This window comes from Scyliorhinus torazame, chromosome 18 (assembly GCF_047496885.1).
Source record: "Scyliorhinus torazame isolate Kashiwa2021f chromosome 18, sScyTor2.1, whole genome shotgun sequence".
In the NCBI taxonomy this organism is placed as follows: Eukaryota; Metazoa; Chordata; class Chondrichthyes; order Carcharhiniformes; family Scyliorhinidae; genus Scyliorhinus; species Scyliorhinus torazame.
The window spans coordinates 31,348,884-31,373,191 of NC_092724.1; the positions used below are offsets into that span (position 1 = coordinate 31,348,884).

General features: G+C 43.4%; 1 protein-coding gene across 14 annotated transcripts in view; it reads left to right on the top strand.

The window, feature by feature from the left end:
- Positions 1 to 24,030, top strand: part of LOC140395092 (transcription factor E2-alpha-like) — a 194,826-nt gene extending 170,796 nt beyond the window's left edge. For 9 of the 14 annotated variants that reach the window (XM_072482486.1, XM_072482485.1, XM_072482496.1 and 6 more), the window contains 4 exons: positions 1,113 to 1,275; positions 5,000 to 5,232; positions 20,503 to 20,648; positions 22,117 to 24,030. In XM_072482486.1, coding sequence (XP_072338587.1) covers positions 1,113 to 1,275; positions 5,000 to 5,232; positions 20,503 to 20,645 — 539 coding nt within the window. In that variant the 3' untranslated portion in view covers positions 20,646 to 20,648; positions 22,117 to 24,030. Of the gene's footprint in view, positions 1 to 1,112; positions 1,276 to 4,999; positions 5,233 to 8,112; positions 8,337 to 20,502; positions 20,649 to 22,116 lie in introns of all 14 variants that reach the window. The other 5 variants (XM_072482489.1, XM_072482500.1, XM_072482490.1 and 2 more) reach the window with 2 other exon arrangements.
- The last annotated feature ends 278 nt before the right edge of the window (positions 24,031 to 24,308 follow it).

The window sequence follows — 24,308 nt, forward strand, 5'->3', positions numbered from 1 at the left end:
TCGAAAGCTTTCTCCTTCCTTTGGGATCTGAGATAGCCATGGTGTTGGGTTTTCCTGTAGAAACAGACAGTATAAAAAGTACCAGTAATGTTGAGGACTGTGGATAATGCAATTCCATTGGCCACCGATTCTGAAATGACTTTCTTGCTCTTCAACAAACCTGCCTGTCTGAAGTCTTTCTTTGATTGACCAGAACCTTTTCCATTTTTACAACTTTGATTAATCAAGCAGAATCCTGTTTTCCCACCAATTCTGGGACACATAGTCATGTAGACACTTCCTACTCAAATAGCTACAGTCCTTAAGTAGCACTTGGATGTAAATCTCCCTCACTGAAGATTCCAAAGTAATTATTTTTTTAATTGTTAGAATCCGATAAATTAGGCTAATGCTTTCAAAAACGAAAAGATGGACCAGATGTTTTTTATATAGATTGCACAACTATGTTTTGTGTAAACACAATACTTTAATTTGCATGCTCCATATTAACTGTAGGATACTATGGTTCCTTGGTCCTAAACTAAAGTTTAAAAAAATCCTGGGGTTATGCTGATTATTTTGTTTCCCCTGAAATGTCCCATTTGTCAAATGGAAACTTATAAAATTCCTTTCAAGGTTGAAATGCCATTAAATGGTGGGCTGCAACTATTTTAGTTTTGAAGTGAACACTGCCCAGTCCATCACACGAACCCGCCTCCCATCCATTGACTCTGTCTCCACCTCCCGCTTCCTTGGGAAAGTAGACAGAATAATCAAAGACCCCTCCCACCCGGCTTTCTCATTTTTCCATCGGGCAGGTGATACAAAACTCTGCGAACACACACTAACCGATTCAAAAACAGCTTCTTCCCCGCTGTTACCAGACTCCTTAACGACCCTCTTATGGACTGATCTGATCTCTTCACCATCTTCTCTACCGAGTAGTACTACACCCAATGCCTGTGTCTATATATTTACATTGTGTATTTTATGTTTGCCCTATTAAGTATGTTCTTTTCATGTACGGAATTATCTGTCTGAGCTGCACGCAGAACAATACTTTTCATTTTGTTAAATAAGTAGTAGATCCCAGCAGTGTGACTTCTTTTTTGATTCTTTGCATCCTATTATAGGAATGACCGGTGGTCTGCAGAGATCAAGTGTTAGTCAGTCTAGCGCTGACATTAAACGAGAAGACAAGGAAGACGATGAAAATCACAATTCCTCTGGTTCGGAAGACAAGTCTGAGGATGAGAGGAAAGATTCCAAAATGTCATCAAGGGCATCAAGAACAAGGTACTTCTTACTGTCCTGGAATATTTTCCAATTTCCTGGCCTGGAGTAATTCTTTTTAACACTGTGCAATCATATTTGGGTATACCCTGTTTTATAAATTTATAATTGATTTATTTATTCACTATTGCATAGAAATATGGAAACTGCAAATGGAACTTTTTGGATTCCGTCATCTCCATGGTAAATGAAAATTTGTGGAAGGTTTGGATAAAGTCGGCAAGGCATTGACAATGACTTTCATTTATACCTATTTTGGCCACATGTATTTTCTGACCAGGAAAACTGGATTGGACAGCAATATTGTTTTTTTAAACGGTTGAGATGTTGTCCACAAAAGTTGATGGGAAATTGCCACCAGGAAAAACAAGGTGACACGTGCACTAATATTGTATGCACTTCAGCAAGATATTCTATATAAAATGTCATACCACTCCTAGCAGAGCAATTAAAAAAAAAAAATTATTGCAAATTCATAAAAGGTATTCTTATCGGTGAGATGGTAGGCACTTTTTACTCATTGTATCTGTACTCCACAATGACTTATTGGGTGAATATACATGTTGCATGGAATTCTATAGACCAGGAAGGTTTCCGCTTTGGTCACTAGTTAGTGTTGACTTGGTAGAGTATCTACCTAGTATTCCTTGATTTGATACCTGAATTCTAAATTTTGGCTGATACGAGAGTCATAAATCTTGTGACCTTTCATTCTCCCTGTTCCATCATTTGTGGAATAGATCTACATTAAGTTCCATCTGTCACGTTTGGGGGATATTTATGATTCACTCTGATGCAGAATTACTAAATTCCGTTCTTGACCTTGACACCAAAGAACTATAAAACTCTAGCTGAGTGTGGCAATTGGAAAGAGCTCAATGTGCAAAAATCCTAGAAGCAGATTGAATATTTTAAAACTAGCTGATTTTCAAGTAAGGACTGAGCTCTTTCCCTTTGTAGAACTCAGCTAGAACGAGTATTACATATATGAGTTGAATGTCAAAGTTTTGTGTGGATCCAATCTTTCCCATCACCAGAAGTGCCTATTTCTGCCTGACATCAACCAGCATAAAGTAATTCATTAACTATCAAATGATTTGGGACATTCTGTGGTCGTCAAAGGTGCTATATAAATGCAGTTCCATGTGGAAACTCCAATATCATCATTGAGAACAGATAAACAAAATGTGGCCATGCCAAGTGATTATTTGTAATGTATTTTACATGGAGGGAAAGATTATACACTGTGATCTGTCCATTTCATTGAAAATCAACAGGTCTGTACTACTGCTTCCAGAACATTAGATATAAGGGAGCAGTAATACAATTGGACAAGACCATAATATTTTCTACGGATTCATTTTAAATAGGAAATATTTTGCTTTTCAATAAGAATTAAACTAAATGCTATTTTGCTTTTGACTGCCATGTGGCATTAAAATAGTTCCACTTCCCTCATTTATCCAATTTTTACAAATCAATATTTTAAGCTGTCACCTGGAGGGTATGGGGTTGTATTGCAACAATGTTCTATTAAGGCTTGGGCTATTCTGAAGCGATATTAATGCTTTTTAAAATCCCCACCATGAGAATAATCTAGGTTGATTTTCATTTGGGGTGAAAATGCACTAGGAAATGAAATAATGGAGAGTGTAGATGAGGATGCTGGGTTGATTTTTGTGTATACTGACTTTCAAAAGAGGATGTGCTAATTTTACATGATGTTGAATCCAGAGATCGTGTCCAAAAAGGATTTGAGGTCAGAGGAGCAAGCACACATTGGTGCTGTGACAACTTTATTTACTCATGTCAGTATGGAGAGTATTAGATTTGTGCAGTGCCTCTGCAGTTCTCTTACAGCCCAAGGCATCTTAGTCAGCAGACACAGTTGGTTTACAGTTTCACAATTTGCTTTTTTGTCAAGTTTTTAAGGGAGGAGCAGGTCCAGTTGATGCTAGAGAATATGAAGAACTGGCAGCAGAGTGTGAAAACAGTTGTTGACATGACTTCTAGGGGATGGCAGATATACTGTAACTGAGATGCATTTAATGAAAAAGGCTTCTTTCCAACTCCAGAGCCTCAATACGATGTAGATATTACATTTGTTTCTTGAAACTTAACCTTACAGAGCATAAAATGTCACCGCAGATAATTTGAGCAGCGCAAGATCTGGCAGCAGAAGTTGACTCTTCAAGAACATGTCATTGTTGCAGCACCTGATGACTCCACTTCAGGGCATGGTGCTCCTCCAAGCTTCAGTTTGAGGTTTGCTCCTGAGGCACAATGAAATTGTCAAGACATTCATATTTCCATTTCTACAACCTGCATTTATGTAGCACCTTACATGGTAAAATGTCCCGGAACACTTTAGGTGCAATTAATGTCATGGAAAACACTCATTCAATTTTAGTGTCAAGTGGAAATTGTCCATTGGATTCCAGCATATCCAATGTTGTCATAGAGTCTATGTGTCATTTCCTTGTTTGCAATAATTAGTCATTGGGTCAATAGACCAGCTTGCTGGGATTTCTATATCATTGGAGTGCTTCCCAGTAAAGTGTGTGAAATAAAACTGAACATCAAGTGGGATTCCAGCTTCCTGAAAGGCAATCTGCATGCTCAATAATTGCATTGCTTCAACCCATTTTGACGTGGAGTTTATGGTGAGCATCTATGGAGCTGTTGCATTTCATTGCTCGGGATTTGTCTGCTTTATTTGGGGTGGTGGATATACCTCGTATGTTTGTGTTCTGTCAGGGCAGGCATAGAACGATACAGAACCGAACAAAGCCATTCAGCCCAGAGTGTCGTGTTCCAGTTTAAGAGCATTTTGAAATCTCTAAAACATTGTTATGGAGAATTACAAATGCTTATCACTGGAGTTGAAATTGAAATTTAAGATCAATCAGCAATTGTGTATTTTCTTAGAGCTCCCAAAATAAGAATGTGAAAGTTGTTTTTTGAGCAAAAACCTTGGGAATAAAGTTAACCGTATCCACTTAAACTTCTAATTATGTGTGTTGTTTCTTACCCAATGTACCAAACTCAGTCATGTGACAATGCGACATATTTAAGTGCAGGTTAAATGTCTTGCAGAGGTATCAAAATGTTCCACAAATTTATGTTGATATGCAGGTGAAGTACAGGCTTGTGTACATTAATTAATGACGTGGAGATGCCGGCGTTGGACTGGGGTGAGCACAGTACGAAGTCTTACAAACCAGGTTAAAGTCCAACAGACAGATATATATATATATATATATGTTTCTGGAACCTACCTCTTCATTCACCTGAGGAAGGAGCAGCGCTCCGAAAGCTAGTGACATCGAAACAAACCTGTTGGACTTTAACTTGGTGTTGTAAGACTTCGTACTGTGCACATTAATTAAGAAAAGTTTACAACCTAAGGGCATGAACCATGATGTATAGAGTTGTAATAATCTTTGTTCAAAACAGAACTTAATTTGCCTTGAGTAATCGTTTTTAATCAGTGCCTATTAAATGATTATTTTATGTAAAATAAAAATTAGTTATAGTTTTTAAACTGCATTACTTAGCAAGTTGCAGCCTTCAAAATTGCGTGAATATTAAAATCGCTTAATACTAAAGTGATTAGCAGTCGATGCTTTTGTCCAGTTCATGCATTTGAAATTCAGTATGTGAATGCCTCAACAATTTGCATATAATATTTTGTACTTGAGGGCTGTTTTTATTATATTTTGGTCAGTAGTCAAGATGATGATGAACACCTTCCCCCAGAGCAAAAGGCAGAGAGAGAGCGGGAGAGGAGAGTAGCTAATAATGCTCGTGAACGCCTTCGTGTGCGTGACATCAATGAGGCCTTCAAGGAACTTGGACGCATGTGTCAACTCCACCTTAACAGTGACAAGCCACAGACAAAACTGCTTATTCTCCACCAGGCTGTGTCAGTCATTCTCAACTTGGAACAACAAGTCAGAGGTCAGTTGGTCATAGTGATATCAACTGGCATGGGCTGCCTGTACTTGTGAAAATACAACATGCCTAAACTTACCTTTCCCATTTATCCTGACGATACCAATTCTGTTTTACACAACTCTAGCACTTGCATGCAATGCCTGTCATTTATCCTAGCATTTTATTTCACAACAAATTAAATATAAAATTATAAATCAATTTCACATTTATGCTTTTCTTAACCACATTAAGTGGTGAAGATGACATGAGCACGAGGCTTGTTTTTAATGCAGTTTATGAAACTGTACATGCAGGCATGTCTAGTTCAGAAGTTTTACCCAGCATAATTTTTGATTAAAATGCCTATATAAAAATTTACCCCAGACTGATGGCAATTCAGAACTCATTGAAAATTCACTCCTGGTGAGTACACCTCCTGCTGTACCATACAGACATGAAGGCTGCAGGTTTCATTCCCACTGAGCTGATCTTGGCTGAGGCAGCAGCAATGGCACCACAGTTGGTCTCAAAACCCTTGAGCTAAGGAAATAAATGGTGCCTACACCTGACTGCTTTATTATGAGTGCTGCTTGACATGCGTGCACACACCTGGAAATTCCAAGGGAATAGGATTGGCTCGACTGATGGAACGCAGTGGAATAGCCTTCTACAATAAAATAGGCATTTGGGCAAATTACCGGAGGCCTACTGGCGCACAAAAGTCACCAGCTTCAAATGAGATGGGGGAAAGAAAAAGAAAGTACAGTAGAAGAAGAGAAGATGTCTCATGAAGTCTGTCGAGCATTTGCTGAACCCATGACCTGATATTGGACATCACTTCCGGCTGTGCAGCATGAGCGTTTCCTCCTGGAAAATAGAGCATTCCTGCAAGTTGTGAACAATCTGGGCACAACCTTGTTCTCTCTTCTCTGCCCCTACTTTATTTTTGAAAAGTGACAATTTTCTTTCTAGTTCTCAGTTGGCTACATTCATATGTGGCAGTACAGCCTAATTTGAAGAACAGTAGTTGTTAATTACTCTTCTAGCTCAATTAACACAACTTTCATCACACCTCAAACATTTATAAAACCTGTGAAATTCCAAGATTCAAATCAGGAAAGGAATCACTGATAATTGTCCATATAATTGGATTGCATTCAGTCTCGGTGCATTCAAAGGTTGCCTTAAGGTTAACCTGCAGTCCTGGGTCATCTTAACCATGACATCTTTGCTCAGGTGCTAGGTATTTTAGTGCTTCTCATGCACCTTCTGAGAGGTGTCCTGAATCTGGAGAATATTTCCTATCCATCTAGCCCTACACCATGCTTCTGTGTTCTTCTTATCTCCTTTCTAGCCCTCCAAATTAAGTGCATGCCACATGTAGACATCTTGGCATACTTGCGCAGTTTAACATTTCCTTTGCAGTTCGCCATACAAACTTGAATTTGGGAGTATTTCCGTACAGCGAGCTTTTGCTCTTAGTCATGTTCTTTTAATCTAATTTCCGTAACACCTGTTTTCTGCTCTCCTGTCTTGGCTTGGATGGTCCCAAGCCATGGCGACTCACTGGTTCCATTCTGACCTCGTACTTGGTGCTTGGCAGTGTTGAAAGCAGGAAATTGATATCAAATGTAAAAATAATTCAATCTGACATGTCTGGCAACTCTGATTTTATTACTGATACTGTAATAGTTCCAAGTTCTGATTTACCTGGGGTTCTGGCTTCCAAATTGTTACGTGTGTACAACTAACCAATTTACTGGAGTTTTGACTCGAGCAGTCCCTGTCTAAATTACAAAACATGCTTCAAGTTCCCTCTAATATACCCCGAGCATTAAAGGTGAGATATAATTCTTAGTTGGCCTCACTTTGCACATGAAGTAAATAGCAGACAGCTATTACAAAATTCTGATGGATAATACAAATGCATTAGTGCGTTAGCATGCTTGATGCAAATGGCCATGAAAAGATAGCGGGGGTGGGTAGAGAGAAGCAAAAGTGAGAAAGGCAACATTAATGCAAAGAGAATGAAGAGCAATGTTGAAAAGTAGTGGAGAGACAAAATAGGATCAAGAAAAACAAGTTGGCGAGCACCCCTGTGAAGTGTTGATACAGATTAAGGAAATAGTTCTTAGATTTATAAAATTAGGTTGAGCTGTTGGAAATGTTGGGCTTTCAGAGACACTGGTTTGTATTAGCTATTGCAATGGAGGAACCAATGTTGGCAACTAAAAATCTAATCTGAAAGGCTTGTAATAAGTCAAATTTGACTTTAATTGAACACGTGAGAAATTAGACTTAATTATTAAGAGCAGTCTTAAAAATGAAGATGCATCTTAAGTAAATTGCCTTTAACTTAAGCCGGAGTGCTACTCAATTTTGTACATTTATTTTCGGTTTACATGGAGTGCACTCGTTCTGGATTGATTCTAACCGATGCAAGAGAATCTGAACAATTGTGGAAATAAATCAAGCAAATGCAACAGCTACTCTTGTAAATTTATAAAGATACATAGTTAGGTCTGTGAGAGATAACATTGCAGCTCCTTAAGGTTATATAATCTCCTGTACCTATCTCTTCTAGCAGTTTGCTCTGGGTGTGATAGTTTATTGCTTCAAACATTAAAAGGCATTGTATCCTTTTGTTGGCTTTATGATTATATCTATCGACCACATCTGTATGCAATACTTCGGCATCTCATTCCATCAACGTTACAAATTCAGATATGCAAACCAATTTGTTACAACAAATTTGACCACCTTACGAAGCTTTAAATCTGAAGCTACGTACTGGTGCATTGATTATACAGGTTTGATAGCATTCATATCATTATGTGCCTACAAAAGGATTACGGCGGCTTTAAAATCCCTAACTAACACCTATTGGCACTATGAACCCTGCAGTACTGATGAAGGCTTTACAGGCGAAGAAAAAGAGATGAAGGACCGTGAAAGGCGAATGGCAAATAACGTAAGGGAGCGAACTCGCGTCAGAGACATTAATGAGGCTTTCAAAGAGTTGGGCCGCATGTGTCAGACGCACTTAAAAGCTGATAAAGCTCAAACCAAACTGATCATCCTGCAGCAGGCCGTCCAGGTCATTCTCTGCCTTGAACAGCAAGTACGAGGTAGTGTACAGCAACTAATTATGTATGGAGACCAAACACTGTTTCTGCTGTTTTTAAATTGTGTTGTAGTGATTGATTATCACCAAGAACATTGAGTAATTGAAACTCTAAACCTATCCATTAGAAATATATCTGTGAATTTACTTTAATCAAGTTTGATCTTTTGTAGTACATTTTTAGAAAATCTTTTATAACTTCGTTTTAATTCCATGAACCTAGGTAAGTCTGGAATTGAAAATTTGTACAGCCACACGTGCACCTTTTAGATGAAATGCTTAGTAATGAAGTGAAGCTAGTCATTTGCTAAAGCCTATTGAACAGTAAATCTCACTTTTGAACTGTCATGCAGACAGAATGCTTGAGAGTAACAAGTTAGATGTTCTTTTAATTCAGGAAGCTTAAGGTGAAGGGCCAAGGGCTAGAATACAAGGCACCACCAAAGGTAGGTGAGAAAGCAAGCTTAACACAGGAGGCAGTGGTGGATAAATACCAAGCTTAGATTTTTGGAAATTTGAAGATTGACAGCGGTGAATTATTCCTGGGTGCAATTAACTTTTAACAGTGTGTCGTATCTTATGAATTTCATTGTAATTGCCATTAAACCTTAACATTGTTATGCAGATAATGGGTCTGTGTACACTTTTATTATTGAGGATAGCTGGGACACTGGTGGGTTGAAGTATGTCTTGGTTTTAGCTTCACCAACCGCCATGGATTCAATTAACACGATGTGGGTGCAGGACTTAGGACCACATGCAGCCCAGAATTGTTGCTTTTGTGCACAAATTTTTTAAAATTGCCTCCTCCTTCCCATGCCGATCAAGTTAATCAAATGTACATGATCTATCTGCCCAACTTAAAATTGTCTGAATTTGAGATGGAGGAAGGCCAGGCACTTGGTTTGTAGTTTGAGAGAAAATATGACCTCGCCAGGAGCAAATCACCTCTATTTCTCCTCAAAGAGATGATTTATACTGGAATATCATTGAATTTACAGTGCAGAAGTAGGCTATTCGGCCCATGGAGTCTGCGCAGGACCTTGGAAAGAGCACCCTACTTAAGTCCACACCTCCACCCTGTCCCCGTAACCCTATCTAACCTTTTGGGCACTAAGGGCAATTTTTGCATGGCCAAACCACCTAACCTGCACATCTTTGGACTGTGGGAGGCAACTAGAGCACCCGGTGGAAACCCACGCGTAGAACGTGCAGAATTCCCGAGCCGGGAATCGAACCCAGGTCACTGGCGCTGTGAAGCTACAATGCTAACCATTGTGCTACTGCGCTGCCCGAATATGTTTCCAGAAGTGCCAGCATCGTTTAGATATTTCACCTGAGCCGCTGTGTATGTGAACCTGAACATGGTCAAATTCAGCTTTGTCTTCATCAAACCTCCACGCTTTGGTATTATGCTTTTGCAATGGGATGCAGGGCCAGTCCAAGACCAGTACCTTCACATAGCCTATGTCCGACACTTGCCTTCCTTGACCTATCTTTCTCCATTTCTGACGATAGACTGGCCACCAATATTCATTACAAACCCACTGACAACTACAGCTCCTCACAGCTCATTTCCTGTAAGGACTCCAGACATTTCTATCCATCTCCAGTTCTGCAGAACAGTCATATGGATTCAGTTGACAGAGTGCTGGATCAGGCGAGCACAGCTGTGTGAAACAGGCGGCTTCACAGACTACTTTTCTCGCCCATTAAAAGGCACTCTGTGCAATTTGAGTGCTGGCGAAGATTGCACTGCCAGCTGTAGGGGCAGGGCCTAACACCGGGACTCTAATCTCAAAGTTAGATTTAAATTACCCCACCCTCACCTAGAATCAGGGTGCCCCAGCCCCCTTTCACAGGCACCTCTTTTCTCCCCCCTCCAATAAAGGAATCCCCTCTCTCCCTCACACATACACAGGGGAACTCTTCAACCCCGCAGTGGGATTCCTCAGAGCACTTGCTCCTGGCTTGCCCAGCCATGCCCTGCACCACCTCGGGGCTATACCTTGCTGTGCACCCCCATAGAGCCGGTGCAGACTCGATGGGCCGAATGGCCTCCTCCTGCACTGTAAATTCTATGAAATTCTATAGTGGTCATTACATCTGGTTTTAGTTTTTGGAAACCAGTCATGATTCATGCTGGCGTGACATGACGATGGGTGGATGAGAGGATAAGACGTAGACCGATGTTACGGCATCAAGGTTGGTAAATATATGTTAATTTATTTAAATTTATGGATTATGTCATTGGTGGGGGGGGGCAGGGAAAATCTCAAACTCCGATCTCACTGGCGCAAATCCCATTTTTGGCCACTCTTGAGATTTAGCGGCCATTACAGAATTTGTGTCCACAGGGCTGCTATCTTGTGGACATTAACTGTTTCTCTCTCCACAGATGCTGCCAGATCTGCTGAGTTTATCCATCATTTTCTGTTCTTATACCAGTACCAAGCTTGCATTCACAGTTTTGGGAGAGTTGGTGGCTTAATGGCAATGTCACTGGGCTAGTAATCCAATAACTAATGCTATGTGGACATGGGTTCAAATCCCACCAAGGCAACTGGTGGAATTTAAATTCAATTAATAAAGCTAGTCTCAGTAATGGTGACCATGAAGCTATCATCGATTGTCATCCAGACCCATCTGGTTCACTAGTTGAGAGAGGGGCAGGATTGGCAGCTCAATATTCCAGGATATGGAATCTTCAGGCGAGATAGGAAGGAGGTAAAAGAGGAGGGCGTGTTGCAATTTTGATCAGGGAATCAATTACAGCAAGGAAGAGTGATGACATCTTAGGGGGCTCTTCAACTGAGGCCATATGGGCAGAACTTAAAAATCAAAAAGGAGTAATCACATTGGTGGGAGTATTGTATAGGCCCCCAAACAGCCAGAGAGAAATAGAAGAGCAGATATGTAGGTAAATTTCAGAAGTGTAAAAGTAATAAGACGGTGATAGTGGGTGCCGCAAAGTGTAAAAGTAATAAGGTCGTGATAGTGGGGGATTTCAACTTCCCCAATATTAACTGAGGAAGTCAAAGTGTAAAAGGTTTAGAGGGAATGCAGTTCTTAAAATGCATCCAGGAAAACTTTTAAGAGGTCCTGTACTTAATTTTTGGTTACAAAGCTGGACAGGTGGTTGAAGTATCAGTGGGGGAACATTTTGCAGACAGTGATCATAAATACATTAGATTCAAGATTGTTATAGAAAAAGACAACGATGGGCCTGAGATCAAAGTTCTAAAGTGGGGGAAGGCCGATTTTTAATGAGATCAGATGTGATTTGGCCAGAGTAGACTGGGAGCGGCCACTTTTGGGTAAATCTAGTAAGAAGTCTTACAACACGAGGTACTTCTTACTGTGCTCACCCCAGTCCAACGTCGGCATCTCCACATCATGGGTAAATCTATGACCGAACAATGGGATGCATTCAAGAAGGAAGTAGGCATTCTCCCCGTGTTTGCGTGAGTTTCGCCTCCACAATCCAAAGAGGTGCACGGTATGTGGATTGGCCACGCTAAATTGCTCTTTAATTGGAAAAATGAATGGGTACACTAAATTTATTTGAAAAAAAGAAGAAAAAAAAGGAAACAGGAAGAGGGCAGAGCCAATACGTTCCAATCAAGAAAAATGGTGGGGCCAACAAATCCAATGAACCTTGATATCAAGGGATATACAGCATTTGATAAGGAGAAAAAGGGAGGCTTATGGCAGATATCGGGGCTCAGGTGGGCGGCATGTGGCACAGTGGCTAGAACTGGGACTGCGGCGCTGAGGACCTGGGTTTGAATCCCAGCCCTGGGTCACTGTCCCATGTGGAGTTTGCACATTCTCCCCATGTCTGCGTGGGTTTCACCCCCACAACACAAAGATGTGCAGATTAGGTGGATTGGCCACGCTAAATTGCCCCTTAATTGGAAAACAAAAAATAATTGGGTACTCTAAATTTATATATTTTTAAAAAAGATATCAGGGCTCAAAACGGCAGAAGCACTAGAGGCATATAGAATGTCCAGGAGGGACGTGGTCAAATGCATTAGGGGCTGGTTTAGCAGAGGGATAAATAGCTGGCTTTTAAAGCAGACCAGGGCAGGCCAGCAGCGCGGGTTCAATTCCCGTATCAGCCTCCCCGAACAGGCGCCGGAGTGTGGCGACTAGGGGCTTTTCACAGTAACTTCATTTGAAGCATACTTGTGACAATAAGCAATTTTCATACTTGGACTTCAGCAAGGCTTTTAATAAGGTCCCATTTGGGAGACTGATTGCGAAGGTAAGAGCCCATGGGATCCAAGGTAATTTGTCAAATTGGATCCAAAATTGGCTGTGTGACAGGAAACAGAGTGATGATCGAGGGGTGTTTTTCTCACATGGAAGCCTGTGCCAGTGGAGTCCTGCAGGACTGTTGATGTTTGTGATTTACCTAAATGATATAAATATGAATGTAGGAGGGTTGATCAGTAAGGTTGAAATAATACAAAAATTGTGGGTGGTAAATCGTGAGGGGATATCCTTCAATTACAGGAGGATATAGACGGGCTGGTCAGTGGCAAGTGGAATTCAAAGCGGATAAGTGTGAGGTGATGCACTTGGGCAGGACAAACAAGGCAAGGGAATACATGATAAACGGCAGGACCCTGGGAAGCACCGAGGATCAGAGGAATCTTGGTGTGCATGTACACTAGTCCCTTAAGGTATCAGAGCAGGTGAATACAGTGGTTAAGAAGGCATATGGTAGGCCCGCGCCGGACTGATTTCCGGCCCGCTAGCTGGCGGGAAAGGCCTTTGGTGCCCCTCCAGCTGGCACGAAACTGACTTTGCCGGGCGGCTCATGCGCGGGAGCGTCAGCGGCCGCTCACGGCACCCAGCGCATGCGCGGTGGAGGGGGTCTCTTCCGCATCAGCCATGGTGGAGACCATGGCGAAGGCGGAAGGAAAAGAGTGCCCCCACGGCATAGGCCCGCCCGCGGATCGGTGGGCCCCGATCGCGGGCCAGGCCACTGTGGGGGCACCCCCCAGGACCCCGCCCGCGCCGCCTTGTCCCGCCGGTAAGAGGTGGTTTAATCCACGCCGGCGGGACAGGCATTCCAGCAGCGGGACTTCGGCCCATCCGGGCCGGAGAATCGCCGGGGGGGGCCCGCCAACCGGCGCGGCGCGATTCCCGCCCCCGCTGAATATCCGGTGCCGGAGAATTTGGCAACCGTCGAGGGTGGGATTCACGCCAACCCCCGGCGATTCTCCGACCCGGCGGGGGGTCGGAGAAATCCGCCCCAGAATTGCCCTCTGAAATGTTCAGTTCCAAGGGCAATTGGGGATGGACATCAAATGCTGGCTTTGCCAGCAATGCCCACATCCCTGGAATAACGAAAAAAAGTATGTTTAACACCTGTATTGAAGAGAAGTGTCATATGCACTGCATCAAATGGAGTAACCTCTAAGATTATTTATTTTCTAGGATTGTTGAGCTTAATTTTTTATTTAGTCACCATATTTACACATAGAAATAGCAGCATATGAAATGGTTCCAACAATGCTCTGCACTTTTAGCCTATTAAAATATCAGTGTTGCTCTTCCCCAAGACAGACCTGCTTAATTCAGCTCACCAAATATTATGAAAGTTTTTCTATGTAAAAATTAACTGTTCCTTCCCAGCAGTGCAAATAGGTAGACGGAAGGAAAGGATTTGAGTTCTATTCTGTGACTGAGATGAGTTTGCTTTATTTTCATTAATTCACAGGATGGTGGGCTTCACTGCCAATTCCAGCATTTGCCCATCCCTATTGCCCTTGGGAAGGTGGTGGTGAGCTGCCTTCTTGAAATAAGTGTTGTAGGATTGGACCTTCCAGGATTTTGAACCAGCGGCGAGGGCCTGGTGTGTGCTTTGGAGAGGAACCCAGATATAATGGTGTTCCCATGTGCCTGTTGCCTGGCCCTCTAGATGGTGGAGGGTTTGGAAGGTGCTGTCAAAGAAGCTTTTGCAAGATGCTGCTGTGCACATTATAGATGGTGCACACTGCAAACATGGTGCATCAATGATGGGCTGCTTATCAAGCGGCTGCTTTGCCCTGAATGGTATCAACTTCTTGAATGTTGGAGCTTATACTCATCCAGTCAAGTGGGCAGTATTCCAGCACACTCCTGAATTGTGCCTTGTAGGCGATGGACGGGCTTTGGACAGTCAGGAAGTGAGTTACTCGCCACAAGATTCCTAGCCTCTGACCTCTTGTAGCCACAGTATTCATGTGGCTAGTCCAGTTCATTTTCTGGTCAATGGTTACCCCCCCCCCCCCCCCCCAAATGTTGATAGTGGGGGATTATGCAATAGTAATGCCATTGAATGTATGGGGTCATGGTTAGATTCTCCCTTGTTGGTCATACCTGGCACTTGTGTGGTGCAAATGTTACTTTCCACTTGTCAGCTCATGCCTGGATATTGTCCAGGTCTTGCTGCATTTGGACAGGGACTGTTTCAGTATCTGAGGAGGGGCAACTGGTGCTGGACATAGTGCAATCAACAACAAACATACCCACTTTTGACCTTGCGTTGGAAGGAAGGTCATTGATGAGGCAACTGAAGATGATCAGGCCGAGGGCACTACCCTGAGGAATTCTGCAGTGTTGTCCTGGAACAGAGGTGATTGACCTCCAACCACCACAACCATCTTCCTTTATGCCAGGTATGACTCCAACCAGCACAGGATTTTCCCCGATTCCCATTCTAGATTTCCTTGGGCTACTCGATGTCACACCTGGTTAAATGCGACCTTGATGTTGAGGACAGCCACTTTGACCTCGCCTCGGGAATTCAGGTCTTTTGTCCATGTTTGAATCAAGGCTGTAATGAGGTCAGAAGCTGAATATCAGTGAGGAGATTATTGCTAAGCAAGTGCAGCTTGATAGTATTGTTGATGACATTTTCCATCACTTTACTGATAATTGAGAGTAGACTGCTGGAGCGGTAATTGCTTGGGTTGGCTCTGTTCTGCTTTTTGTATACAGGACATACCCAGCAATGTGGTAAATTGCCCACAGTGTTGCAGCAGTACTGGAACAGCTTGGCTCGGGCCACAGCAAGTTCTGAATGACAAGTCTTCAGTATTGCTGGAAGTCCGGGCTCATAGCCTTTGCAGTATACATGACATTGTTGATGAAGAGCAGTCTTAATCTGAGGTGCACCATTGAAATGGATTTTATAATTACTGCTGGAAAACATTTTCAGTCCATCAAATGGATTGTGAAGATATATTCAGGAAATACCAATTGATTTGTGCCAAAATATTATAGTAATATTAGTCCAGAATTCTCCGTTTGGGAGATTGTTTCCCGCTGGAGATGAATCCCCACTGATTTGCCTGCAAATTTAAGCATGGTGGGAATTAAGAGGGACTCCTTCGTGAATCCTACTATCGGGCTACCATTCTGAGTGGGCAGCCCAATAATTAGGTCCGGCAGCTGGGGGCCCCCACGACCACCACCACAGGATTTTCTGGATTCTCGCCGCCCATCACCACAAACACAAGGTACAACGGTTACACTTGAGTGGATTTCTCACTTCCTCTTTTTCTCTGCAGAGAGCACTTAACTGTCTTTGATGTGGTCCAAGAGCTGTGGTCACAGCTAGATGTTTATAAACATTGTATTAGTTTCACAGCTGACTACTTGAAACCCACACATGCTGAAAAGAAAATAAGATTAAATAATCCAGACCACTGGCTGTGTGGAAGCTGTCAATCACAACCTAGTAAAATCTATTCTACATTGATTAGAATGAAAGCTTTGTAGATAAAAGATCTGAGGGATTTTAAACCCAGCTGATTGGGTTTTCTCTTTCAAGGAATTTACAGGTGCTGCTTCCTCTGCCTGAGCCAGCAGGTGTATTGCACAGCTGAGTTTTAAAGCAGTGATTATTTTTTTTTTACTGTCTCTGTGTGGTCTGCTCTCTCGTTTCCAGGCAGGGGTCTCTAATGCGGGGCTTCCAGGCACGTAATGGGGGGGTTTCCAGGCAGAGGCCTTGTAATGGGGGGCTTCCAGACAGGGGTCTCGTAATGGGGGGCTTCCAGTCAGGGGCCTCGTAATGGGGGGCTTCCAGGCAGGGGTCTCATAATGGGGGGGCTTCCAGGCAGGGATCTCATAGTGGGGGGGGGCTGCCAGGCAGGGATCTCGTAATGGAGGGCTTCCAGGAAGGGGTCTCGTAATGGGGGGATTCCAAGCAGGGGTCTCTGTAATGGGGAGGGGGGGGGGGGGCTTTCAGGCAGGGATCTCTGTATTGGGGGGGGCTTCCAGGCAGGGGTCGCTGTAATGGGGTGGGGGCTTCCAGGCTGAAGTCTCTGGATTGGGGGCTGAGGCTTCCAGTCAGGAGTGTATTAGGGGGCTTCCAGGCAGGGGTCTCTGTATTGGGGGGTCTTCCACAGGGGTCGCTGTGGCTGTAATGGTGGGGGGGGTGCTTCAAGGTAGGGGTCTCTGGAATGGGGACTGGGGCTTCCACAGGGCTCAGGGGTGTATTAGGGAGGCTTCCAGGCATGGATATCTGTAATGGGGCGGGGTCTTCCATGCAGGGGTCTCTGCTCTGTAATGGGCGGGAGGGGGCGTTTCCAGGCAGGGGCTCTGAAATGGGAGGGGTGGGGTCGGCTTCCAGGCAGGGGTCCCTGTAAAGGGAGGGGTGTGGGGTGGCTTCCAGGCAGGAGTCGCTGTAATGGGGGGGCAGCTTCCAACCAGGGGTCACTGTAAAGGGGTGTGGGGGCCTTCCAGGCAGGGGTCTCTGTAATGTGGGGGGGGGGGTCTTCCAGGCAGGGATCTCTGTAATGGGGGGGGGGGGGGGGGTTGCTTTCCAGGCAGGGTTCTCTGTAAAGGGGGGATGTGGTGGTGGCTTCCAGGCAGGGGTCTCTGGAATGGGGTGGGTGGTTTGGGATTCCAAGCATGGGGTCTCGTAATGGGAGGGGCTTCCAGGCAGGGATCTCTAAATGGGGGAAGGGCTTCCAGGCAGTGGTCTCTGTAATCAGGGGGGGGGAGCTTCCAGGCAGGGGTCCCTGTAAAGGGAGGGGTGTGGGGTGGCTTCCAGGCAGGAGTCGCTGTAATGGGGGGGCAGCTTCCAACCAGGGGTCACTGTAAAGGGGTGTGGGGGCCTTCCAGGCAGGGGTCTCTGTAATGTGGGGGGGGGGGGTCTTCCAGGCAGGGATCTCTGTAATGGGGGGGGGGGGTTGCTTTCCAGGCAGGGTTCTCTGTAAAGGGGGGGGATGTGGTGGTGGCTTCCAGGCAGGGGTCTCTGGAATGGGGTGGGTGGTTTGGGATTCCAAGCATGGGGTCTCGTAATGGGAGGGGCTTCCAGGCAGGGATCTCTAAATGGGGGAAGGGCTTCCAGGCAGTGGTCTCTGTAATCAGGGGGGGGAGCTTCCAGGCAGGGGTCCCTGTAAAGGGAGGGGTGTGGGGTGGCTTCCAGGCAGGAGTCGCTGTAATGGGGGGGCAGCTTCCAACCAGGGGTCACTGTAAAGGGGTGTGGGGGCCTTCCAGGCAGGGGTCTCTGTAATGTGGGGGGGGGGGTCTTCCAGGCAGGGATCTCTGTAATGGGGGGGGGGGGGGGTTGCTTTCCAGGCAGGGTTCTCTGTAAAGGGGGGGATGTGGTGGTGGCTTCCAGGCAGGGGTCTCTGGAATGGGGTGGGTGGTTTGGGATTCCAAGCATGGGGTCTCGTAATGGGAGGGGCTTCCAGGCTGGGATCTCTAAATGGGGGAAGGGCTTCCAGGCAGTCGTCTCTGTAATCAGGGGGGGGGAGCTTCCAGGCAGGGGTCTCGTAATGGGGGTGGGTGGGAGGGCTTCCAGACAGGGGTGTTCTGTAATTGGGGGGACTTCCAGGCAGGGGTCTCTAATGGGAGGGGGTTCCAGGCAGGGGTCTTGTAATGGGGGGCTTCCAGACAGGGGTCTTGTAATGCGGGGGCTTCCAGGCAGGGGTCTCTGTAATGGGAGGGGGGGTGGAGCTTCCAGGTAGGGGTCTTTGTAAAGGGTTGTAATGATAGGGGGCTTCCAGGCTGTGGTCTCGTAATGGCATGGGGGAAGGGCTTCAAGGCAGGGGGTGTAATTGGCGGGGGGGGGGGGGGGGGGGGGGGGGAGCTTCCAGGCACAGATAATGGGGGGCTTTCAGGCAGGGGTCTTGTAATGGGAGTGGCTTCCAGGCAGAGGTCTCATAATGGGGGGAGAGGGGGCATCCAGGCAGGGGTCTCATAATGGCGGGGGCTTCCAGGCAGGGGTCTCATAATGGAGGGGCTGGCTACCAAGCAGTGGTCTCAATGGGGGGGTGGTCTTCCAGGCAGGGGTCTCTGTAATTTGGGGTGGGGGGGGGGGGGGCTGCCAGGCGTGGGTGCCTGTAATGGGGGATGGGGAGGCTTCCAGGTAGGGGTCTATGTAATGTGGGATGGGGGGGGCTTCCAGGTAGGGGTCTACGTAATGTGGGAGGGGGGGGGCTTCCAGGCGGGGGTCTGTAATGTGGGAGGGGGGGCTTCCAGGCGGGGGTCTGTAATGTGGGAGGGGGGCTTCCAGGCGGGGGTCTATGTAATGTGGGGGGGGGGGGGCTTCTAGGCGGGGGTCTATGTAATGAGAGGGGGGGACTTACAGGCGGGGTCTCTGTAATGGGGGGGCTTCCAGGCCGGGGTCTCTGTAATGGGGGGGGCGGATTCAAGTCGGGGGTCCCTGGGGGGGGGGAAAGAGGCTGGTGGGCAGGATTTGAATTGTTGGAGGGCTGGCGCTCTGATGGATTTTGGGGTCAACCTTTAAAAGAGTTACCCCCTTGGTCCACCGCTTCAGGGCTACGTTGGGAAATACCTGCACCAATTCACCAGCCCAGGCGACCAGAGATTCACATGGGCTAGGCGAATCCGGTGCCCAGTCCATTTTGACCCATTTGCATCCTTCTGCTGGCATGGGGTGGAAACCTCTATGCCACCACCAGCAGGGGACTTGAGCATCAGCTGCCTATCACACTCTTTGGCCGATGCTGGATTCTCCTCCACATCGGGAGCAGTGAAGAATCCAGCCCACTATCAATGTTTGTTTCATAGCACCTCTGAAGTTATCAGCAACTTGTGAAATCTGTACTTAACACAGATCAGTGTGGAAATCTAGAAGTTAATGTTAATGATCCTCGAGTTCTCTGTTGGGTGTGCTGTTGGCATCCTATAATCAGTTAGTGGTTCAGTAGAACCTCCCCTTTTACTTTGTAATATCACTGATGTAAAAGCCCCCTTATTAGAAACCCCTTAATATTGAGGTGTAACTGCATTTTTAATAGCATACCAAGCCATAGCTATTGCTGAAGAACCTCACTGGAAATCTTCTATTTGTATAATGCCACTTTTTTTTTACAGAATGATGACAATTAAAAGCTTTTTAAATGGTTTTAAAGTTTGATATTTCAGTTTCTAATGTATTGGCCCCAATCATTTATGTATATAAAATTTACAAAACTGAGGGAAAATCAGTACATTTTACGTCCTGGTTTTCTGTGACAATACTTCAGTGTTTGCCTGCTTATCATGATTTATGACATTACAGTTGCTGGGCGCCTAGAGATATCTTTTCTTCTCTCCTCCTCCTCTCCCCCTCCTCTCTTCCCCCCCCCCCCCCCCCATTGCTCGGCACCGATTTCAAACTAAGGAAAAAGGAAATCAATGCCACAGAGCTGGCTAGACCTCTGTTGATTGGCTTACTACAAGGTCAGCGGCAAGCACTTGTTTTGCCACTGACTGCAATATCTAGGCTAATATTTTTCTATTGAATAAAAGAACAATTGTCTGCTTTGTGCTTTAATTTTTTTTTAAATGTTCTCCACATTGCTTTTTGTATCATCAATCATTGATCTGACACTTGATGTTTTTCCTTACAAATTGTATACTTTGCAGAGCGAAACAGTTTTTTTGGCGTCCTGTTACAGATTGTGAAGCTGAATTATCTGACTACATTTTGTTTTATGGGACTATGTAATTTTCAACTTTCCTCTAAAATAGTTCAATTACAGCATACAATTCTCAATATATTTTTGGTTTTCTTTGACTGGTTATTCATTTTTAATTTGTGAAAGGGGATGGATTGCAGTGAAGAATATGTCTAAGGATTACTATCCTTGCACTTCTAACAATATTATGTTTTTTTTTAAATTTTGAACTTTTCTGTATTATTTTGCTTCCAGAACGCAATTTGAATCCTAAAGCTGCTTGCCTTAAGCGAAGGGAAGAGGAGAAGGTATCTGCAGTAGTAGGAGAGCAGCCACTGCCCCTTTCAGCTGCACATCCTGGTTTGGGAGATAATCACAATGCAGTGAGCCACATGTAGGAGGTAAAATGTCAATCAGTAGAATGCTAGACTATATGGGATGCTAATTTTAATAAATTTGAATAAAGTTTTAAATAGCCTAAATAGGTACAACTCAGTTCAAGCATCTGAATGTGTGTATTTAATTTTTCCTGAAACTCTCCTCAAAATAAACTTTGGTGCTGAAGGACTCCCTGATATGGCAGTAACTATTGTACTGTTGATGTAGAGTGGATCTCGGGTGGTCAGACTCTGCTTTGAGTTGGTGTCTTTTGGAGATAGCAAAATAATGGTTGGCCAGTTCTTTGATCCCGTTGACTAATCTGGTGGCCTCTGCTATAAAGTACATAGATATAGGATTGGGAAATGCCTCCATTTTGGTAGTATGCCCTGCTGATACTTGCTGATTCGACTCGTGCAGTGGATTAGGTGCCAGAGATCTTATAGTATCTTTTGAGCAATATGAGTTACTGCCTTTAGAAGAGGAAAGATGGCAAGTATTTTTTTAAAATTAATGTATTTTCTCTCCTTTGAATATAACATTGGGTAATATTTGTTTAACCCTGGTAAATTTTTAGAGACCAAATAAAGTAGCCCTTTCCAAATTGCATTCAATGTTGAAATTGCTGCATAATTTGAATTTGTCCAGTCTACAAAAAATAAGCAGATTAAGTAATAAGAAACAATTTCTACTTTAGAATATATATATTTTCCCCCTTATTTATCCCTTGAAGCCAATGATACTGTCACTTAGAATCCCTGCAGTGCAATCAGAAGCCATTTAGCCCATCACGTCTGCACCGACCATTTGAAAGATTGCCCTACACAGGCCCAATCCCCGCCCTATCCTTGTAACCCCACCTAACCTTTGGACACTTGGAGACAGTTTAGCATAGCCAATCCACCAAACCTGCACATTTTTGGACTGTGGGAGGAAAACAGAGCACCCGGAGGAAACCCACAGAGACATTGTGAGAATGTGCAAACTCCACACAGTCACCTGAGGTTGGAATGGAACCTGGGTCCCTGGTGAGATAGCAGTGCTAACCACTGTGCCACCGTGCTGCCCTTCAATAGTTTTCCCCAGTAACTTATTCCATAACTATTTGTGTGTTATTTTAATTCTTCCGTTTGTTTACTCCAGTATTTGAAACCTTTATCACAGTGAACCGTTAAATCCCTGATCAGTTTTGTCAATTTAATTTATAATATTGAAAACTTAATTGGATTTACTTTAGATGTCTCTTTCCCAACAAAAACACTACTTCCGTTTAATTTCTGATTCAGTAAAAATAGATAATTAAGCAATATATTTTTTACTAATGCTGTGAATTCATAATAAATGAGCATTTTGTGGAGAATTAGTTTTGTTGAGCATGAAATGCCTTTATAAAAATGTATGCAATATTGTGTATAGTCCTAAACTAGTCTAGATCATTGGAAATACTGTGCACAAAGTCAAATATTCTAACAATTGATTTTTTTCCCCTAGCTCCATCTGCCTGGTTTAACTGAAGATGGTGAGCAAGAGGGACACGTCATGTCATCTTTCTCTTTAAGGAAGAAACCTTGTTCTGCCAAAAAGATGATAAACTGACAAATCCTTTCTGGATCAGAATTGCAAATGTGAACATATACATTTGCCTTATCTATCTAAAAAAAAAAGGGGGGGAAAGTCGTCATATATCATTGAAGTACTGGATCTCTGTGCTGCAAAAAAGGTTTTTTCTACAGCCCAAAGAAAAAATCTTCCCCACAGTGGAAAAAAGGAGTTAGTGCCTAAGCTTATTTTAAATCCCAGTATGTTTTAATGAAACTTACAAGGATGTGAGGTTGTTTTGGAACAAAATTTCAAAAGTCCTTTTTTGCTTGTTTTGTAAGCAATTGGTCTTATTGTTTTAAAAAGAAAACTTTTGGTGTCCTTGGTTTGCAGCATTCCCAGCAAAAATATTTGTCTTACTCAATTGACACACGACCACTCCATGTCTCCCTGGTAGTTGGCTGGGAGGGATTGTAAGCCAACGGACAAAATATTCTACAGACCTTCTCTTGCCCTGCCTTTACGATCAGGTATATCTGGAGGGCCAACATAATGAGTGCATTACAAAAGCTAGTTCATTCATTTGTAGGGAGTTATTTTATGTAAAATGAGCAAAACTATATTTTTGCATTATTAGACTTTACATTGTAGTTTTTTAAGGTAGCTGGGCATAGTGTGTACTTAGAAATTGAAAGGTCTTTGAAGACTTTCATACTGCAACAGATAATGTTGCAGATTCTAGGTATTGTATGACCATAGGGTTGTCATGGACTTATTCAAGAGTGGGAAAAATTTCCACCTTTTGTAGGATTCCTGCACAATGAACTGTTTAAATGTTTAAAATTCATATGAATTGGTTGTGGAATCTAATGAGGATGTGAGCAACTTGCGTATCAGTGGCTTGCATTATGCCAAGCTGAATTAATTTCTGCAACAACCTGTGTACTATGGAAACAAGCCCATTACAAATAAAACACGGAATCAGTCTTCCACTGAGAACATATTCACAGACTTTCACCAGCCAAGCAGAAGACACAGTACTTTTGACATAACTTTTTTTTTATTTTAAAAAAAAAAAAGATGTGAACAAGTGGAAAACGGGCAACGAAACCGTGGGACTGAATGAACAAAGTTTTTGACATTTTAGGGTAAAATGCCTGACACTTCTAGAACTGCATTAAATATTATGCAGTGACATTTCTCAGCTCATTTTGAGTATTGCAGATGTATGTAATAGTTTAAAAAAAAAAAAAGAATTACATGTGGCCTTTTCATTCTTGTACTTGTGATGCAATGTGAACAGAATGAAAAATGACCAGTGCCTAACATTTCATTAAAAGCCTCTTTTTTGTCTAGTGCTTTTTTTGCTAAGAAAAGACTTGCAGTATACCCTTACAAAGTGAAATTTAAGGAAAAAAGTTGGCTTATTTTCACAACAGCAATCCTTTTATACCATAAATCTTGAAAATGTCTTGGATTCTGAATGTTACTTTTTGTAGATTTTTACTCAATGTCTGATTCCAGAAGTTTATTTTACTACATTTAGGTAAGGCTTCTTCTAGCACCCATACAGTACTTAAATGTTGCACAATTAGATTTCTGATTGTGTTGCTGAGTGCCTCAAGTTCCTTGTGTTTTTTTTTGTATTTGTACAAGCATCAAAACAGCTGGCTGGAGTATTCAGAGAAGTAGTTTAAATCATTTCCTTTTGTCTTAGTAGCTAATGAGAACTGTCATGTATATAACAGTAATGTAGCAATAAATGTGCCATTTTTATAACAGGAATGCCCCTCCTTTTTAATGTCCGTTTAATCTTGTATACCCAATGTCATTGTAATAAAGGGTTTACCTTAAATTTAAAAAAAAGCTTCATTTAACTTTTTCACTGTGTAAATTAGCAAATATATATTGGAAAAAGTGTTATTTGCATCTGTACCCTTTACTTTTACTTTTATATTTTTTGGAGAATAAGAACAGAAAGTACCCGATTCAAAAATGTGTTTTTCTGGCCTAATCTCAATTATTGCATTATCTGGCAACGTGCTTTCAGAAGTTTGTAATTACAGCCGTTTGCTCATTTGCAACCTTTTGTACATATTGACTGTGTCAGTTATGACTTGTTAATTGAAGTAAAATGTTGATTA